A 20,194-nucleotide genomic window follows, 5' to 3' on the forward strand; every position below is an offset into this window, starting at 1 on the left:
GCACATGTACCAAAAATAGAGCCCCTAAGGGTTCATTTTAATACCTAATAAACAATAACAAAAAACAGCAATTCTAACTAAAAACAATAAGCTAATCTTTCTAGCTAGGACAGACAATTCCATAGACAATTCAATTTTCACTTGAATATCTACCTTGGAAAACCCTTAAGAAAAAACAATCAAGGACAAGAACAGCATTAATTTACACACCTTTTGGTGAGTCACTGTAGTGGTAGTAGTTAGAATGCTGGTAGTAGTCAGGAGAAGAAAATGGGGAGGGAAGGATATCCTCACCGTTTTTAGTCTTCATTGCTTCATTTTCAAAATTATCTAAAGAACCAGACAAAATGTTTTCATTACTAAGGCTGAATTTACAAAGACGTGTAGCATTTGTCAGAAACACAGTTGTGAGATTGATCTGAATGAAAATAATGTATTGATAAAAACACACCAAAGCATGCTGATGCATTACATTTGCATACTATTGTCATCTAAAGGAGCGTTTCCAAACATTTTTGCACCACCGACGGGTTTCATATAAGATATAATTTCACGGACCGGCGGGGAAGGGAGGATTTAATAACATTGCTTACAAACGATGTAAAATGAGCTTTTTTCGCTGCAACGAGACGCTGCTCCCACCTAGGGGCGACAATAAGACAATAACACCTGAAATAGAAGCAGTGAAAACTGCTTTTCTAGCGATCTCTAATTATTTATTCTATCTGTGCAGCTCGGTAATAAATAGCCCACGGACTGGTACTGGTCCGCGGCCCGGTGGTTGGGCACCACTGATCTAAAGTGACTCACTCTTGGTTCACCAGGTTCAACGTTCAACTTGGTTACAGTAACTTTTGAAACTATTTAAAAGAGAAAGTATTGTAATAGGGCGGGTAGCGACTCGAAAGTGAAGTGTGAGGTGAAGCCCCGCACCTGCACACAAAAACATCTGCAGTCCGCAATGGAGAAAGCGGATAGAACAGGGACAGCGCAGAACTGGCATATCTCTCCTTATTTCACAAGTTATAGGAATGATGCACTTTTTGAAAGTAGTCGAAGTTGTTCTTGTCGATGTAGGCTGTCTGAAAAAGTTTGTTCCCTCATGTGTATCGACTATGTGAGAAAGTCAAAGTGTGAAGGATGGGTGAGAGGTCCAGAATTAATAAGGAAAGAGATGCAGTATTAAGATAAAAAATAATCCTTTAGAGTGTGCTCTCTATCTGACCCAGAATAACTAAGGCAAATTTTGAGATGTAAGGAGTAAAAAGGGAAAATAAAAGATCTAAATCTTAAATTAATCTTTTTTGTCAAGATTCATTATGTTACTTTATTTAACAAAAATAGACTGGCTACGTGGTGCAGCATTCTAATATGCTATCCCATCACCACAGAGAGATAGAGCTTCTGAGTTTAAGTCTCAGCAGTGCTTCAGGCACTCAGGAGTCATAATTGAGCACACCCCATTTAGCACACTCAATTTTGTCTTCCGCTGCTGAGAGATACCAGATTGCATTCAAGGAGAGCATGTCACTTTACATGCCTCTTCTGACACGTGCACAGCCCTCCTCTTCTCGTCCCTGCATTCTGCACACTCTTCTGCCAATATCCCGCTGCGCCACCTGGGTGCCTCCAGAGAACTTAATTAATGTATCACTTTCTCTTTGCATAACAGAGTTTAAGGTTGCATTTCTTAATGCAGCAACAGGCTGTGTTAAGTGACAACATTATTCAGAATTTCTCCTGGGTCTAAGTGGCTATGTTTATCACAAGAGTATTAGGGTGTTTTATGCAGTGCTGAATTTTATATGGTTACACACATTAAACAGTGGTTTCCTACCTTGGGCTGCATGGAAGTGAAATTTCCTTCTTTGAATATTTTCGCAATTTTAAATACAGGTTTCACTATCATTTTGTCCCTGTCCCAACTTTTTTGTGTGTTGCAAGAATTATATTAAAAAATTTGTTTATAATAACTAAATGCAATTATGCATGTCATCTTTTCTTTAAGAGAATTAACAAATGACAGATTCTTTAATTAATTCTACAAAATGTCCAAACTTTTCTGGAAATGGGATTTGTAGATAAATAAGAATCAATTTATAGACATACAGAAAAGATACTTACAGAAAAGATGGATCACCAGGTAAAAGAACAGCAGAAAAAAAGAGGGGGAAAGAATCAGATCAGTGTTGGTAATAAGAGGATGTAGGATATATCAGGAATAGACAAAGGAAAGTTTTGTGATACTTATATGACACAGCAGATGGAACATTTGCACTAAGGCAGGTGACATATAGTGGTTCTAAAAGTTTCTCAAAACAATACTCAAGAAACATTTATACACACTGAAAAAAAAGATCTAAATTAGGCTTCCTTGACACATGGGCAGAAAACAAAGGCAGCTAAAAGTAATAGTATTACAAATAACAAAATGTTCTTTTTTGGGATACAATAAATGGTATTTAAATTTTTTTTGAAAATTCATAGCCATGACTTCTGTATCAGCATTTAAAATTCTGTAATGTAACCAGGATTTGTTTTAGAACTCATGCTTTGTCTATAAATGTCTGTTATTGCCCAGGTTCTGCCATGTATGAAAAAAAAGGTTTATTAAAGAACGTTTTAACTACATAAATTACTACACAAATTTTGTTTAAACAGTTGCTTAAATAAAAATCTGTTTAAATTTGTATGTGCATTTTTTCACCCTGTTCATAACTTTTCATGCATCGGTTTATGTGTATATTTTTTATTCATGAATGCTATGTGTTTTTGTATTGTAATTACAGCCGTGCTTAACTTTAAGGTGCTGTTATTCTACCCTGTGGTCCTAGTTTGCACTTTTTCTATTTTTTATTTATGCATATTTTTCATTTTTCTCCCAAATTAGCAAAGCCAATTAGTCTTCCGCTGATGCAGACTGTTTTTTTTTGCAATTTACCAGCTAACATTTAAATAACAGTACTTTTACTTGAGCTACATTCTGGTACAATGTTTAATGTGGCATGTCATAATCAAACACCTAGTTATTGCTTTTACATACTAATATATTGGTCATGTCCAATTATAGAACAACAATCAGGGCGTTGTGATTAGTTTGATGCTAATTATTACAAATTATACATTTCTTAAAACGTCATGTTTTATATTCTTTTTAAATTTGTAGTAAATGCTTTCTGCCGAAGTCCTAAAAAAGAAGATAGGTAAATAAAATAGAGCAACTACTAAAACTAAACAAAAAAACCCACAAAGCAAAATAAATACTAGTTAATGTCATGCATTGGTCCAACTACAGTGTGTAAAGGTAGTTAACGCAATCTGGTCTTTTAATTGTTAATTTAAAATATATTCTATTATCTATTTAAATATTAATTGGCACATTTAAAGCTTGTCTCTAAACCCAGTAACATTACAGCCCCTGAAGTGTGGAGCTAGATTCCGATAGATAAAGTTTTTTTAATGGTTTTACAAAGAACATGGTGGCATTATGAGCAAGCACAACTGGTGCTGGAGACACCACACTCACTGCAAAGCACAGGAACACAGTGCTGCTCATTATCTCCTGAACAATAGAAAGAATTGCTGTTCTTTTATTTAAAAAGTCACACAAATACCATTTTTCTTATAGATCGGTGGCTTTCTGTAGATGTTGGCCTCAGCAGTGGCTAAAGACAAACAGACAGAAAGGAATAGAAGGTAAAAACTAATAGAGAAAGCAGCAAGAATTCCACATTACAGAATAAACAATACATAATTACTGCTTAAATTGGATTCTCTTATTTTGACCTTTCACCTTGGAAAGGTAGCTTAGATTTAATATTGACTGAAAATAGACCATGATTATAAGCCAGTGGGCAGCAAAACAAACACAATATCTTTTTAAACACTGAAAAAACCATTATCCAACTGCCATTTTTCTGTGTGGGACAGACAGTGTATATTAACTGTAAACTACCTAAATATATAAAATATGCAATATAAAATAATGGTGCATATGGTTTTATATTGTTATTTACCTTTAAGACTTTTAATTTCTTGTTAGTAATTATGACTGACTCTCTGTGGTAAACCAATTCATTGAAAAATACAATTATTATGAAGTCTAACAGAAAACCCAAACAGGATTTTCTGCTGAAACACTACCCATATGGTTGCAGGAGATGAAATCAACTTGACAGCACTATTTTAATGTGATGCCTGCAACACACTCAAAAAGTTCTAACTGGGCAAAATCAGAGTAAATAGTGGTGGCTTACTTCTTTGTACCAAACTTTGTGAGATACCCGTCAGTTTAAAAAAAACATTTCTTTATGCAAGATTGGAAATAATTTAGGTGTTTCACCATCTTCCAAACATAACATTGTGAAAAAGTTCAGTAAATCCATAGAAATCTCAGTCCATGTAGGGCAATGCTGGAAACAACTACTGAATTTAGGTGCCTTTTAAGCCCTCAGATGGCATTGCATTAGAAACCATCAGACTACTGTGATGACTATACAACATGGACTCAGAAGTACTTTGGAAAACCATTGTTACCTAACACAGTCTACCGCTGCATCAAGAAATGCAATCAAAACTCTACGCAAAAACATATGTGATTTTTCTGGGCCCAAGCACATCTTAGATGTATTGTAAGACAGTGAAAATGTGCTGTGGACTAATTAGTCCATGTCTAAGCTTGTTTTCACTGTGTTCACTGTGCCAAAAAGAAAGAGGACCATTCAGACCATCCAATCATCAAAAGGTGATTGCATATACATATGTGAAAGTACCATTTACTCAGAGGTGTATACTGAGACTAAAAGAGACATATGCTGCCATTAAAGGTCATGATTATGTCAGCAAGAAAATGCCAGGCCTCATTTTGCACACAATATTATAAGGGGATGCATAAATATAAGGTGTTCTACACGTATATTTTTTACCAAGCAGATATTGTCAAATTTCAGATCATAGTCATTTTATTTTTCTCCTTAACTATATATCAGTACTGTTCTAAACAGAGGTCAAATTGCCACGGACTGGATGCTCATCAGATTTAAATAATTCATATAAAAGCAATCCAAAAACTAAAATTATCCATGTAAATTTTGCTGTTCATGCTGCAGTTAAAAAATAGTGTCACATGTCTGACTGCAGTTTAACTAAATGGAGAAATGAATTAATTTATTTACCTATTCAGTAATAATTTATATTAGGATGATGATGCCTACATCATGTGATTTTACACACAACAGCCTGGCTTTGTAGTGTAGAGTGTGTGTGCTTGGCTGGCTTGCCAGATCTTGTTCTAACTGAAAATGTATGGTGTATCATAAAGAGAAGACCTTATGCTAAAAGGAAATTTGTCCAGATGTTCAAATGTAATCCAAGCAACATCAAAAAAATAAAACTATGCTGTGAAAAAGAAGAGTACACTGTCCACAACCAAGTGAGCTTTGGCCTACTCCTGATCAGGGTAAAGTGAGTATGGTGCCATCCTGAAACACTGTGTGCAAGGCTGAAACACATCCCGGGCAAGGGCAGCAATCCATTGCAGTGCATCACACTTAAACGTTTACTTATTTACACCCAAAAACAATCTAGAGTATTCAATTTATCATTTCCAAGGTTTTGAAAGGTGAGAGAAACCAGGAGTGTCTGAAAGAAAATGGGTGAAAATGGATTTTTATAGTCGTGAGACCTTTATTTCAACTCTATTTAAGTGGTTATACTATCTATTGATGTTCATTTGGAAGGACATAATCTCTGTGACAGCTGAAAAAGCATCTTTAGACATATTACCTTTGTCCCAGAGGTGCAAAAAGCACATGCACAAAACACAAGAGGATATTATGGCTATTTCACACCTGGCTTACTTGGTTGAGGGCATCATCGCCATCATCATCATTATCATCTTGTTGTATGTTTTCAGAAATACCAAATTCTAATATACTATTTGTGCAATCTCAATGTGTTGTCTGCTGTTTGCACAATTTTCTATTTTGGATGGGCACTCTAGCCAGCATGCATTCTTGTCTTGTGTCCAGTGTTTCCATAACATAGCTCATGGGGACCTGAATTCAGTCCTTGCTTCTGGTAACTGTCTATGTTCTCCTCCTCACTGTGTGGGCATTTTCCGGTTGGTTTCTGCCAACCTCCAAAAACAACAGAAAATGGATTGGCTGCTTTAAATTGTTTTAGGTATGATATGTGCATCAGTGAATTAATGTTCAGCATTTGCACAAAGTATGAAGGTGGCCTTGGTCAACCTGTCAGGTGTTCACATATTTTTGGCCATGTAGTGTATATAGAGTAAATAAACTGATCAGCCATAACATTAAAACCACCTCCTTGTTTCTACACTCACTGTCCATTTGATCAGTTCCATTTACCATATAGGAGCACTTTGTAGTTCTACAATTACTGACTGTATTCCATCTGTTTCTCTGCATGCTTTGTTAGCCCCTTTTTATGCTGTTTTTCAATGGTCAGGACTCTCCCAGAACCACTACAGAGTGGGTTTTATTTGGGTTGTGGATCATTCTCAGCACTGCAGTGACACTGACATGATAGTGTGTGTTGCACTGGTATGAGTGGATAATACACAGCAGCTGATGGAGTTTTTAAACACCTCACTGTCACTGCTGAACTGAGAATAGTCCACCAACCAAAAATATACAGCCAACAGCGCCCCATGGGCAGCGTCCTGTGACCACTGATGAGGGTCTAGAAGATGACTAACTCCAACAGCAGCAATAGATGAGCGATCGTCTCTGACTTTACATCTACAAGGTGAACCAACTAGGTAGGAGTGTCTAATAGAGTGGACAGTGAGTGGATTTAAAAACTCCAGCAGCGCTGCTGTGTCTGATCCACTCATACCAGCACAACACACACTAACACACCACCACCATGTCAATGTCACTGCAGTGCTGAAAATGACCCAAATAATACCTGCTCTGTGGTGGTCCTGAGCATTTAAGAACAGGGTAAAAAGATATGGACAGAAAAACAGATGGACTACAGTCAGTAGTTGTGGAACTACAAAGTGCTTCTATGTGGTAAGTGGAGCTGATAAAATGGACAGTGAGTGTAGAAACAAGCAGGTGGTTTTAATGTTACGGCTGATCAGTGTACTGTATATAGGCTCATTTCAAATACAGCAGACTAATTTTTTTCTAAAAAATAGAACATTCCACAATGTATATGTTAACATTTTATTTAATAGATGTAGGATGTCCATATATGCAACAAGCAGTGCAAGTTGTTAAAAAATTGTTTAATTAATAGATGCATTATTTCATATTTTTTGTTTACGTAGATCAGATTTATATAGATTAAAATATTGATGGTTTTGAGTAAAGCTGCTTAGTGGAAGCTGATTGGTTATCTAAGCATTTTGTGGTCACTTGCATATGATGATTTTTATTAGATTAACATATGCCGTAACATTTCAACCAACTAATACAAGCTTTTAAGCTGTTTTAAAACTGGAAGTAGTATTCAAGTGCCTAAATGTTTCATTGGTCCAAATGGCCTCAGTTCTGGCCATTAAAAAAATCTACTAGATACTCACTGTTAAATAATGGCATATGGATCAATTACACTGGATCTGTGACTCTCTTGAGTGTTTTTGGTGTCTGTGGTTGCAGAATTATTTATTCAAGAAAACAACCCCATGAGCTTTTTTAAAGCTAAACAGCATGGTTTCATTTCTTTTAAAACATAAGTGATTTAATTATTAGTTGCTCTTTAATAAATCAATTGACAAGCAAATTAAATGAGTAATGATTAATATGTAATGAAAAAGTTATAAGTATGTATGTGGCTGGAACAGTCATCAGTTTTGTAAAACCTGCAGGCTCTAGAACATTAGCTTGCCAAGGCTGATAGTGGAGTTTAAATGAAGGGCAGTTTAAATGAAGAAAAAAAGCAACAGCCTACCTGGAACATGAAAATGCTTGGGTGCTTGGTACGCGGTGGGTGTGTTGGACCTGGCATCAAGCTGACTGAAATAGGGAGAGCTCCTGCCACTATCAGTGCCTGAAGTCAGCCCAAGATTAATCAGAGCGACAAAAAGCAAAGCATGAGTGCAAGATGCTCACTTACCAGGATTTTCACTGCGTGTAAGCAAACATGCTAACCAATGAGGGATATTCAGTATTGTGACAAAAAAGTACACCCTATTATTTATTGGTTCAAATATAAGTAGTACTAACCTTAAAGTGATCAAGTTCCGTATGACACTTTATACCCCGTCTTTTTTAGTCATAATTTTCAAACTTTAACACGTTAACTGACAGTAAATCTCTGGATGCAGAGACATCAAACATTTTGGCTTTGGGAAGATTGGCTACAGTTTAGTCCAAATTACTTTATTTATATGCCAAAAATTTGGTTTATAAAAGATAATGTAGTACACATTTATTAAATAGAATTGATGGAACTGTATGAACGTATTCTGCAGAATCTCGGCGCTGGTGTGCAGCAAACAGTATTTTAAGGAGTTAATATGTAGATAAAGCGTCTTTTCTTTGTGGTGTTTTTCATTAAAATAACTTTAAGGTTACAAATTACTGTGTCAAATTACTGTGGGTTATACATTTATATGTCTGTGTGTTTGTGAACATCAGTTTGGGGTGTGTGTTTAGACTAAAAAGTGAGCATTAAAAAGGGTTAAAAATATAAAATTTCTTGGTCTTATTTAAACTTTTACTTTTAGTTTTAAAAGTATGCATTTAACTGCTTATAAAATCTTGCAGCTTAAAGAGGGTGTACTTCCTTTTTCTTGTCACTATATATGAGTATGGTCAGCCTAAAAACACAAGTATGCGTAAACATGCAAGTCAAAAAGACGAAACTAAAGGAGCCATTGCAGTTTGCCTTTAGAATTCAAAGGAGGGACAAATATCACCAGTAAACATTACTAAGCCCATAAAGTTTACTGATCTTTAAGTTTGAAAATTAAAGGCAAAAATAAAATTAATGTGATTAAGATCTTATACAATTCCTGCATCCAATTAATGGAATTTAACTTATAACAAATGAATTGCTTTGTTTATATTCCTTCAGCTAAACCTGAGGAAAATAGTTACATGCCACGTTTTGGAGAAAAAGTGCTGGCAAAGCTGAGTTCTAGGAGCCACTGTGAAAAGCAGAAACACTCTCATAGATGAAATGCAATACAAACTGGACCTGGAAACTCACAATAAAGATTTTATGGGCATAGTAGTCCTATTTTGGCCAGTGGTAGACCAACTGTCAATGTTTAACGGCTTCGGGTGCCATGGACTGACACATACCAAAAGATCTATAAGATCTATAAGAATTTGTCTATGTCACCTAAAGTGAAAAGTAATAATAAATATGTAGAGCTTATCTTAAAATATAGTTCATTTTATGTAACTGGCTACATTTCAGCGGAAACACATCTTCAAGAAAATCCAGCTCAGACTGGAATTGGACAATACCACACTTTATGAAGACAAAACTGCTGGATGCTCTCCTGAGGCGAGGCTGTCTCAGTCGTCTGTGTGCATCTGAGTGTATATGTATAAGTGGAAATAGAGAGTGGTACTGACCGTAGCGGTAATAGAGCTGAGGGGAACGTGGTGCGGCAGGTGACATGGCCTGACGACTGTACGTCAGCGAGTCAATGTAGCCTGGGCTGGAGGATCGTCGATGCCTGAAGTCGAAACTGTCATAGATTTCCTGTCAAATAGAGCGGGAGACTGTTAAACACAGCCGCAGTAAAAGGTAAACACATCAATCACTAAATTTACTGATAATAATAACAGAAAATTTGAGACATATCTGACATTTTAGTTAATTTAAACAAGGGTAAAGATCACAGAATTCTTATAACAACAAACACACTTCCAAGACAATACAAAACCATGGACAATAAACAAATGTAATAAAGTTATTAAACAGAATTGAACATAAGAGACATAAAAGACAACTCCAGCCACAACAAAACACGTCTAAATAAGGTACATAAAAGGCCAGAAGTATGCAGACACCCCTTTTATCTGTCTATAAATAAATAGTTTGCTGTTTGGTGTGAAATAACTTGAACGACCTACACAGAATCCCTTTCTGAACACTATCAAACACATTTGGGATGAACTACAACTGAAGCCAGGTACCTGACCTTACTAGAGCTCTTTCAAATAAAAAATCCCCACCGTCACCTTTTAAAATCTGGTGTACAAAGTGTGTATGGGTATGTTCAGGTGCTGGGTGTCCACAAACTTGACCATATATTGTTCCTATTTGGTCACATTTAAGTCTTGTTCATTGTTCACTGACCACTGCTGTATCAGGGGTTATATAATTCTGGCCATTTAAAAAAAGCTTCATTACCTGAGAATATGGAGAAAGATTTCCCAGAGACTGCAGTTAGCGCAGGAGAAGAAAAGAAAAGAGGAAAATGAATAGAAACCAAGTGAACACAAATTAATTTCACACTCCATTACTCTTCTTCCAGTTTCTTCCAGGACCATGCCAGAAGACACCAGAAAATAAACCAACAGAATAGGACTGACTTGAATAAGGGATTTTAAATGGCAAAACAGCCGTTGTCGTAATTTGTTTTTATTAAAAACATGTTGTAAGCTATGCAGCATGAACTTTAATAGACAGACCTAGAATTCATGCAAGCTTTATTAAATATATTAACACTTCATTGGCAATTAATGCAAACATGAGCTTGAGATTCATCTCAATACTGTATATTCATGCAGATAATTGCTTTCATTCAGTGAATCCTTGGCACCAGTACAGCATTTGGCAAACATAATTCTGCCATACATTTAAAGGTTACAGCCTTAGCTTGAAGTAGGATGCAATATAGATCGCCTTAAGGGACGCAAAAATAAATGCGGTAAACAGAAGTAAGCCAAGGCCGATAGCAGTACTTCTAAGCCTAGCATATAAGTACCTCCCCAAAGCTGTAACGCTCTAGCCTGTCATCAGAGAGGTATCTGTGATAGGCCTCGTAGGGAATGAGAGTTGGCCGCTGCATGCCATATATAGCATTAATCTTAGGTAATGTGGCCAGGGCTTTGTAACCGAAGATCTCATTCTCCTTGGCCTGGGAAACATACAAAGGACAAGGGCAGAAAAGAAGAAATTGTAAATATAAGACGAGAAGGAAAAAAGAGATTCTGAACAGACAAATTTTATTCTAGATGGAGGCTGGACCTGAAGTTGAAGCAGGACACGGTCTGCATGTAAAGTTATGTCGGCACAATGTATTAAGAACAAATTTATTGAAACGAGTGCTTTTACAGGTGTTTACAGGTGTTTGTAATAAAATAAATGTATATTTAGATTTGTGTATTGTATATTAAGATATGTATTGCATGAACTGTATTGCTTGAGTTTATTAAATGCACACCATGTGTTTAACACCTTTACAAAGGTGTTTCTACGTTAGGGATCACTGTGTAGCAGTGCACAACATTATCACTAAATGTATTATATATGTATTTTTTTCTTCATAACTAATTTTTGTATTAATTATGAACAATATTAACACCAAAAATCCTTCCTGTACATGTTATGTAAAGGCCAGTACTTATCCTAGCAGTCCTGGAATATAAGAGCATGGGGCTCTTGTTTTAAATAATACGTTTTTAAATAATGAGCTGTGTGGCACAATCGTGATGGCCCCATGCCGACAGCAGCCAATAAAAAATTACATAGGCTCATATCAAGACGTTTGGTAAACAGTGTTTACATTATCAGCACTGCTACATAGTTAGCCATAGTCATCACAATTCTGTTAGCCACTACTAAAAGCAAGTCAATATAATGAATCAAATTGACACTTTAATACTAGACAGCTCTGGATTTGTAATGACTTGCATTAGTCAAGTCTAGTCAAATTTATTTGTATAGCGCTTTTTACAACAGGCAGTCTCAAAGCAACGTTACAGAATTCTGTAGAGCAAGTCAAGGGTGACAATGACAAAGAAAAACTCCTTTAAAATGCATGAAAAAACCTTGAGAGGAATTAGACTCACCAGGGACCCATCCTCCTTGGGTGGCCTGGAGAATAATTTAAATGAATTGGATTACCAATAATGGTTATGTTACTCATATTCAACTCCTGCTTTAAATTAATGTGTGCATTTGTGACTTTATTGATGAGTTGTGTTTGTGTTTGGACTCATGAAGTAAGTAGGTTTATGTATAGTTTCACTGACGGGTCGGACACTGCCCATACAGGCCTTATTGTGGCAGAGATGCCACTGCACCTATAATACGTGTGGTCACTATTGTTCTGTTAATTAATAATAAGTATGCAAATGCTAATCCACCTATTATGATTTATCAAGCTTGGTAGAAATACATGGCCTGGCCTTGTGAATGAATTTGTAAGAGCTTATTTTAAGCACAGACATGGCTGTAGTTCTGGTAATTGTTACTTAGCAAAGATATTTGATACTGAGATATTGATATTGAGAGCATTTTAGAGGCATCATGCTTATAGACTCATTTATTTATTTAAAATATCTAAATAAGAGATCTAAGGGTTAACATCTGAGTTGAAATAAGTTATTAGAAGCAATTTGGTCTATAGCAACTCAACTCAAACATTCACTCTTACAAGTATGTTAAGAAAAAAAGCACCTTAGAACCCACAACATGTCAAGCCCTGAGGCAGATTGGCCCCAACAGCAAAAAAAAAGGGTTCAAAGACAGTTACATAACCGTCATTCCAAATTCTGAGCTGAACATCAGCCTGTTGTAGCAGGAATCAAGATTGATCAGACCTGGCAGTGTTTGTTTTACAAGTTTTTGCCCACTGTAGCCTCTGATTCCTGTTCTTGGCTAACAATGATGAATCTTGATGTGGTTGTTCCACATCAGCATTAATTCATTAATTTATTATCAATTATTTGTATTTTTTTCAGTAACTGTTTTATCGTTATAGCAGCTGTGGTTAGTCTGCAGGTTTTTCCTGGAAGATAGAGTAAACGGCTGGCATATGCACTAGGCTGGGTGTTAGTTGATTACCGAGCATCAGTAATTTTAACAAAGCTACCAACACAGCTACAATTTATGTCATCATGAAATAACTGTTTACTACTTATAGAACATAGAAATATCCAAAACCTAAACACTAAATAATAGACTTTAATTTAGTTTTTAATGTCTTGCATATGCAAACAACCCAGATGACAGTGCAGCAAAAAAAGAAAAAAAAGATCACAAACTATCTAAATCTTCCTAATGATCATGAAATATTGTGGGTAAACAATGCTCAAACCTACTGAGATCTGGCACAACCTGCTCATGGTGCACTGCAGAATACGAAAAAAAAAACCCACACTAGGATATGATAAACACAACCTGCTGAAAACAAGCGTTAGTCTTTATTAGCCTACTTTTTGACAAGGAAGATTAAGCTTAATATTGCCCCATTCAAACCGTAAAGCATGACCCGAGTATGTGATTCTGCGCTTGTATATAAAATATGAGAAAATGAGCAAAGAACAGAATCTCATTAACTTGGTGTGCAAGAAAGCAGTACTTACACAAATGACACGGCTGGGAGAGCCTATACTGGAGCCAGGAGGGGAGATGGAGGCCTCTGAAGTGCGTCTTAGCTGTGAGAAGACGTACATGCCTTTATAGATATTATCTGTATACATGCATACAGTGGATTAAGACATTTTTTGGACTTTATTATGTTGTGGATTTGTCTGCCCAAATACAGATATACGTATAAAGCTTGTAGTGATGTATCCAAGAAAACTTGCAGCTTTAACTGCTGCCAAATGGGTGTCTACAAGGAATTGTATAAAAAGGTCTGAATACTTTTGTGAATGATTCAAAAAATGGCAATTATATCCATTCAGATTCAATTCCACAACACAATTAAGTATGCAAAACGTCATAAGGTCAGAATACTTTCTGAATCCAGTGTATATATTAAAACATGGGTCTGTATTTATATATGGCAACTTATAAAGACTCTCAGATGTTAATAATACACAGGAAATTCATTTCCAGACTTGCACTACATTTATGTATAAGCAGATTATCTGGGCAGCCCAGTTGAGATGATAGATATAACCTATAATCACTATTTGATATATTTTCATGAGTAACCTTGCAACTGTAAAACAAACAATAGCTGTTATACCTAAAAATACTGGGCTAATAAAATTGCGAGTTTGAATCTCAACAGAGTCACTGAACTAGCCAAGCATCCACACAAACACAAGTGGCTCTGTTTGAGGGAGAGAAGGTTAGACTGGACAGGATGTCCAGATTTTAAGATAAAGATGGAATCATGGTACCAACAATACTAAAAAGTGTTAGTGATAGCTCAGTGGTTAAGGTACTGGACTAGTAAACAACCACCAAGTTGCCACTGTTGGGTCCCTGAGCAAGGCCCTTAACCCTCAGTTGCTCATTGTGTAAGTCGCTTTGGATAAAAGCGTCTGCTAAATGCTGAAAATGTAAAAAGTATAAACCTAGATATCATTTTTTTTTATTTTTCTCCAATTTTCCCCCTTAATTTTCTCCCCTAATCTATTTGTATCCAATTACCCTGATTGCGTTATGCTTCACCTCTACAGATACAACCCTCCACCAGTGACTGAGCCTCGCAACTGACACACGCCCCCTCCGACACGTGTGCAGTACTGACTGCATCTTTTCACCATAACAAGGCAAGTTCCCATGCGGATCAGCCTTGTTCACGGAGAGCCACACCCTGATCAGCATTATTCCAGCAGAGGTCGTAATTGCACCAGTTATGAGGAACCCTGTCCGGCTTTTCCCACCCTGTGAACAACAGCCAATCATTGTTTATGTAGGCGACCAGCCCAGCCGGATGGCAGTGCTGAGATTCAATATGATGTATTTGAAATCCCAGCTCTGGTGTGCTAGCGTATTTTACCACTGCGCCACCTGAGTGCCCTAGACATAATTTTAATAGGTGTGATCCTTTCAGAAACAAAGATCTGTTTGTATCTAAAAATGCTCCATAGAATAGCAAAATTAAAGCTAGTGGGGTACGTTTTCTAGCCACAGCACTGCAGTCGAACTTCAAAACAGATATTAAAATAGGAAAAAGTAGTTTCGGACTGGAACTCTTCATATATTTAATACTTCTAATATCACACACAATTTGGAAAAACATACTTGATTTTTTCAAGCAACACTGAGTTCTGGATACTTATGCGCACAGTTTATGAACTGCCTTCTCACTATGTACATGTAACTCAATTCTGACTACAATCCAAATATCAATAGAAGTACATTTTTAAACATTTCTAATACCAGGTTAACTTCTTACCCTGAGCTTCCTTTCAGTTTTTGCAGCTTGTTTGCACATCGGATGCCACACATCAGAACCTGCAACACAAAATAATTTGAAAAGACTCATTTAAGCTTAGTGTTTAAAGGCTATTAATTTAAACACGGAAAGCGTTCACCACCCAACCTTTTCTATACAAACCTCTGTGCTCAGTATTCATCCCTTGTACCTCACATGCTCATCAAAGAGATGAGTTTTAGCATCAGCACTTCTGGACAACTCCCACTTATCACACGAGACACGAAGGGTCATTTATTAGAAAAGAAGCATTAAAGCTCAGCGGTTGTAATTCTTTTCTTCTCTCTTGCTTGTGAATTCTAGCTCAGCATCCTTCAAGATTACCAACACACACACCTACACACACACACTGTGTTCTGTGTTGCACCCTGGTCCTGGAGAAGCGTTGTTTCCTTTCAATATGTACTTGTATAGATCTAAAATGACAATAAAGCCTCTTGAACTTACACACACACACACATACACACACATTTATTTGACTTTAAAATAGAAAAATAGTAATTGTGGTAAAATCTAAACATTTAAATAACTTCTCAGGTCTTAGATGACTCATTAGGCAGGTCAAGACTTATCATTAGGAATCAGCTGGTGATTAGCCCAAAGCGTAATTACTTCTCTGGCGCTTTAACCTTTTTGTTAACACTCATCAAGCATGGGCTGTTCTAAGCAAGAGATAAAGCTAAAAATGATAAAATAAGCTAACTGCGTCTTTCAGATGTTCACATGCTGGTTAAAAAGATAAGCAAAACCCCTGTAATACAGCAAATATTTAGGTACAACATCATGAAGCCAGATGCTAAACATGTGACCTATAAGGATTTGCCTACCAGTGGTGCAGGAAACATTGACAGTTGATGAAAGAAAGGATTCCAATAAAAATTAACAAGTTCTGGAGGCAAATGTGACAATCTATTAAGAAACTAAAGCTAAAAAGACGTTGGCTTCCACAAGAGAACAAATCTAGCTTGAACATGATTAAAATGAATTAGTTCATTCATTTATTCATTAATTCATTGTCAGTTTTCCCACTGATTTGGGTCTGATTCACTGGAACGAAAGGTAGGGAATGGCCAATCCATCACAAGGAAGACACAATTTTTAGTAGCTTTAATTAGCCTTTGGGCTTGTCAGGGTAAACCATGGCACCCAGAGGAAACCCATGTGGATACAGAAAGGAACCTGGCCACCCATCTGGGGAATGAAATATAGGCTTGCTGTGAGGTGATAGCACTACCTGTTGTGCCACCATGCTGCCCCACTATTACTATTCACTATCACTATTATTAATGTGGGCAAAGCTGGCAAATAATCATGAGGCAAGCAGCTACCTGCCATATCTTTAGCACAGCTCAGCAACAGAATAGCAAATAGTCAAATAGTAATGATAGTCTGAAGTTTAAATGCTTTTTCTGCATTGTGATTGCTAATTTCACACAAAACAGCTTTATAGATCCAGAATTAGCCATTTATGACCTTTATAGCCTGTTAAAAATGTTTTGTTTAGGGACATTTTAATAATTAATAATAGTTCATCTGCAAATTCATCTTTCTTACTCTAAGCCAGACTATTTAAACTCTTGTGCTATAATATTAAATTGTGCTGGCAAAGTGGACATAGAGTGTAAAGCCCTTGGACTTCATTTAAATCCTTTTGGATTCAGTGGCCATAATCTAGATTTAATGTCAGTCTCACCAGCCCCATCATCATCAATGCAAAAGTCCTTCTCAGCAGATTTTGGAAATCAATATTCCTCTAGTACATTAAGATTGGGCTTAGTGCCCTACAACTCGTAATCGATTAACTTAGGACTTTCATTAGGGGACTATTAATCAACCGCATCAACCACATACAAAAAAAGTAATACACTTTGTGTTTGGACTGCATGCAGGTACAGTACATGCTGTCACTGAAGCTTAAACAGTAATTTCAAAATACATTGACAAATTCTTTTCTACAGAGGTCTGAACAAATACACAGGTTCTTCTCAGTCCTGTTTATTGTACAACCCCAAATCAGCTGATATAACCACATTGGCAAGGAATTACTTTGGCAAACCTTTGCCAAGCACTACAATACAGAGTTACATGCACAAATACCACTTAAACTTTACTGTGCAAAAAAGAAGCCTTATGTTAACCATGTCCAGAAGTGACATCGACTTCTCTTGGCTTGGAGGCATCTAAGATGGACCATCACACAGTGAAAACATGTATTGTGGACAAAAGAATCAGTACTTTAGATCTTTGGAGAAATGGGCGTCATGTGCCCTGGACCAAAGACAAAAAAGACCATTTAGACTGTTATCAGCAACAAGTCCAAAAGTCAGGGTCTGTCATGGTAAGGGGTGTCAGTGCCTAAGTTAAACTGTGATGGCAGCATTAATGCAGAAAAGTACTGAGATCTTAGAGCAACATATGCTGCCTTTAAGACGTCATCTTTTCCAGGGACATTCATGCATTTTTCAACAAGACACATGCTGCTCACGTTACAAAGGCATGGCTGCGGAAGAAGAGGGTACAGGTGCTGGACTGGCCTGGCTGCAGTCCTAACCTGTCCCCAATAGAGGATGTGTGGAGACTTTTTGACAGAAAATATGACAATTGCAAGCTCATGTTTGCAGAAAGAATGGGAAAAAAATAACACATTAAACACTTAATCACTTGGTATCCTCAGTGCCAAATCATCTTTTAAGTGTTGTACAGAGTGGTAAATTTACAAAGTGGTAAATGCTTTATAGTCCCAATTCTTTTGGAATGTGTGAAATAAAAGTGTTTAATGTTGAGTTTACTGTCTGTAATTCTTTTTATTCAGCTGTTTAATACTCTACCTCAACAAAGCAGAGTGTTTGAGTTTAAACTCAGTAGTGTCGTTGCCTGACAGCAGTGGTGGTGATGGTGGGGTTTCACATGGAACACAGAGTGATTTTTCATACAGAATATGGCTTATTTATTTATTTATTTATTTTTCACTGCCTTTTTGGTAAGTGTTGCTCCTGAACTATACAGTCTGGTTGATTTGAGCATTTGAGCTGTGTAGACTTTTTAAGGACTCCCTTAGGGTATAACAGCAAGTGTCTGTTAATAACAGTATTTCATCTTTAAGGACTCCCTTAAGGGGTAATAGAAAAGGTGTTTTAATAACAGTACTGCAGTGAAAAGATTGCATTTGTTTTATTTACTTCAGCGGGAAACACTGGGCACATGCCAGGAATACCCTAAACGGGGTGCCAAATTATTGCAGGCCTTCGGCCTCAGACATAACCAATCATGTCTATGTAGATGCCCAGCTGACTGATAGAACCGTTGAGATTTGAACCCAGAACTCTGCAGGCTTATCCAAATTCCTTCTTGTGTATTCTAATTGACCCTTCCTTTGCTTCTTACTCTTTAGTAGCATGCCTCATGGAGTCCTAATGATGCCTCATGGAGTCCAAATCTAATGATTGTCAACAAAACATTTGTCCCAGCCTTCATCAGGTCATCCTCTAAGTCTTAAGTCTCTAAGTCAGTAAGACAGGGGGTTTGTTGGATTTTCCATTCCAAGAGCATTAATAAAAGTGCCCCAATTTGTTGTATCTGTTTGCACAATTATGTTGAAATGCCCCAAATGGCATAGTAATTAACAGAGATTCATTAGAAAACAGAACATTTTAAATACATCTTATAAATAAATCAACATTTTCAAGTAGTATCCCACATGCAGGCCCTTAGTTAATCTGTGCCTCATCTGGAATCTTTAGTTTATAGTTAATTTCTAGGGGGTAATTTAAAAAATACCAATATTTAACCTAAAGCATAAACACACAGGCTTTACTACCAGTTGCAACTGCAGATTGAGAACTCTTATACAACACAATTTATTAACTGCTGACATAAATCTCACCTTAAAATAAATAATAAAACCCATAATAGAACTGATACAACAACGTTAACAAGTTTTATATTTCTAAAAATTGAGTAAACTTGAAGCAGGAAAGCAGAGCTGTTTAATGCAATGCATGGTAAATGCTGCACAGTACAGGAGCAAGACAGCTGTCTCCAAAATAATTAAACCATGTAAGTGTCAGCACTGTTTTTAAGGGTGCATGCAAAATGTCAATATGAAATATTAGCAGGGGTGTAATATTTAAACCTGTTCTATCAAGCTACAAATGAAACAGAGGAGAGGCACTGCTTTAGCTGGTGAGCTGAGCAGCAGTGTCTCTAACCACACACTACTTACGCTACACTGATCAGCCATAACATTAAAACCACCTCCTTGTTTTTACACACACTGTCCATTTCATCAGCTCCACTTACCATATAGAAGCACTTTGTAGTTCTACAATTACTGACTTTAGTCCATCTGTTTTTGTACATACTGTTTTAGCCTGGTTTCACCCTGTTCTTCAATGGTCAGGACCCCCACAGGACCACCACAGAGTGGGTATTATTTAGGTGGTGGACCATTCTCAGCACTGCAGTGACACTGAGTGTATATTATGCCTTAAATAGTCAACTTATCATTTGTGGTGAACACATTATTATTGTAGTATGATATACGAGACACGGTAGCTTTCTTCAAGAACTCTACTCTTATTGGCTGTTTTTAATTGTCTGGCCAGTGCAAAGTACATGACTTTAACTCCTGATGCTCATAATGTGAATGTCTAGTTGTTGATCAAGTTAAATCTGGCACAAACTCACACTGGCTGGAAATAACATAATGTGGAATAGGCATAAATAAGCTACCCAGAAGACCTAGACTACCCACCTGTCAGGTACATCTCCTCTCCCTCGGTGAACATCATCTGACAGCGTGCACAACGCGCACAGGTAGGGTGATAATGCTTTCCACCAGCCTAGTACACAGAC

The 20,194-nt window shown here is 36.9% G+C and overlaps 1 protein-coding gene across 1 annotated transcript in view; it reads right to left on the reverse strand.

Moving 5' to 3' along the window:
- LOC134330452 (actin-binding LIM protein 3-like) overlaps positions 1 to 20,194 on the reverse strand; it is a 92,453-nt gene that overhangs the window by 16,506 nt on the left and 55,753 nt on the right. The window contains exons 7-13 of the mRNA XM_063011591.1: positions 20,094 to 20,181; positions 15,302 to 15,360; positions 13,530 to 13,601; positions 9,564 to 9,693; positions 7,927 to 8,025; positions 3,615 to 3,665; positions 211 to 330 (exon numbers count right to left, since the gene is read on the reverse strand). Of these exons, the coding sequence (XP_062867661.1) occupies positions 211 to 330; positions 3,615 to 3,665; positions 7,927 to 8,025; positions 9,564 to 9,693; positions 13,530 to 13,601; positions 15,302 to 15,360; positions 20,094 to 20,181 (619 nt within the window). The remainder of the gene's footprint in view (positions 1 to 210; positions 331 to 3,614; positions 3,666 to 7,926; positions 8,026 to 9,563; positions 9,694 to 13,529; positions 13,602 to 15,301; positions 15,361 to 20,093; positions 20,182 to 20,194) is intronic.

The sequence above is a fragment of the Trichomycterus rosablanca genome, chromosome 16 (genome assembly GCF_030014385.1).
Source record: "Trichomycterus rosablanca isolate fTriRos1 chromosome 16, fTriRos1.hap1, whole genome shotgun sequence".
In the NCBI taxonomy this organism is placed as follows: domain Eukaryota; kingdom Metazoa; phylum Chordata; class Actinopteri; order Siluriformes; family Trichomycteridae; genus Trichomycterus; species Trichomycterus rosablanca.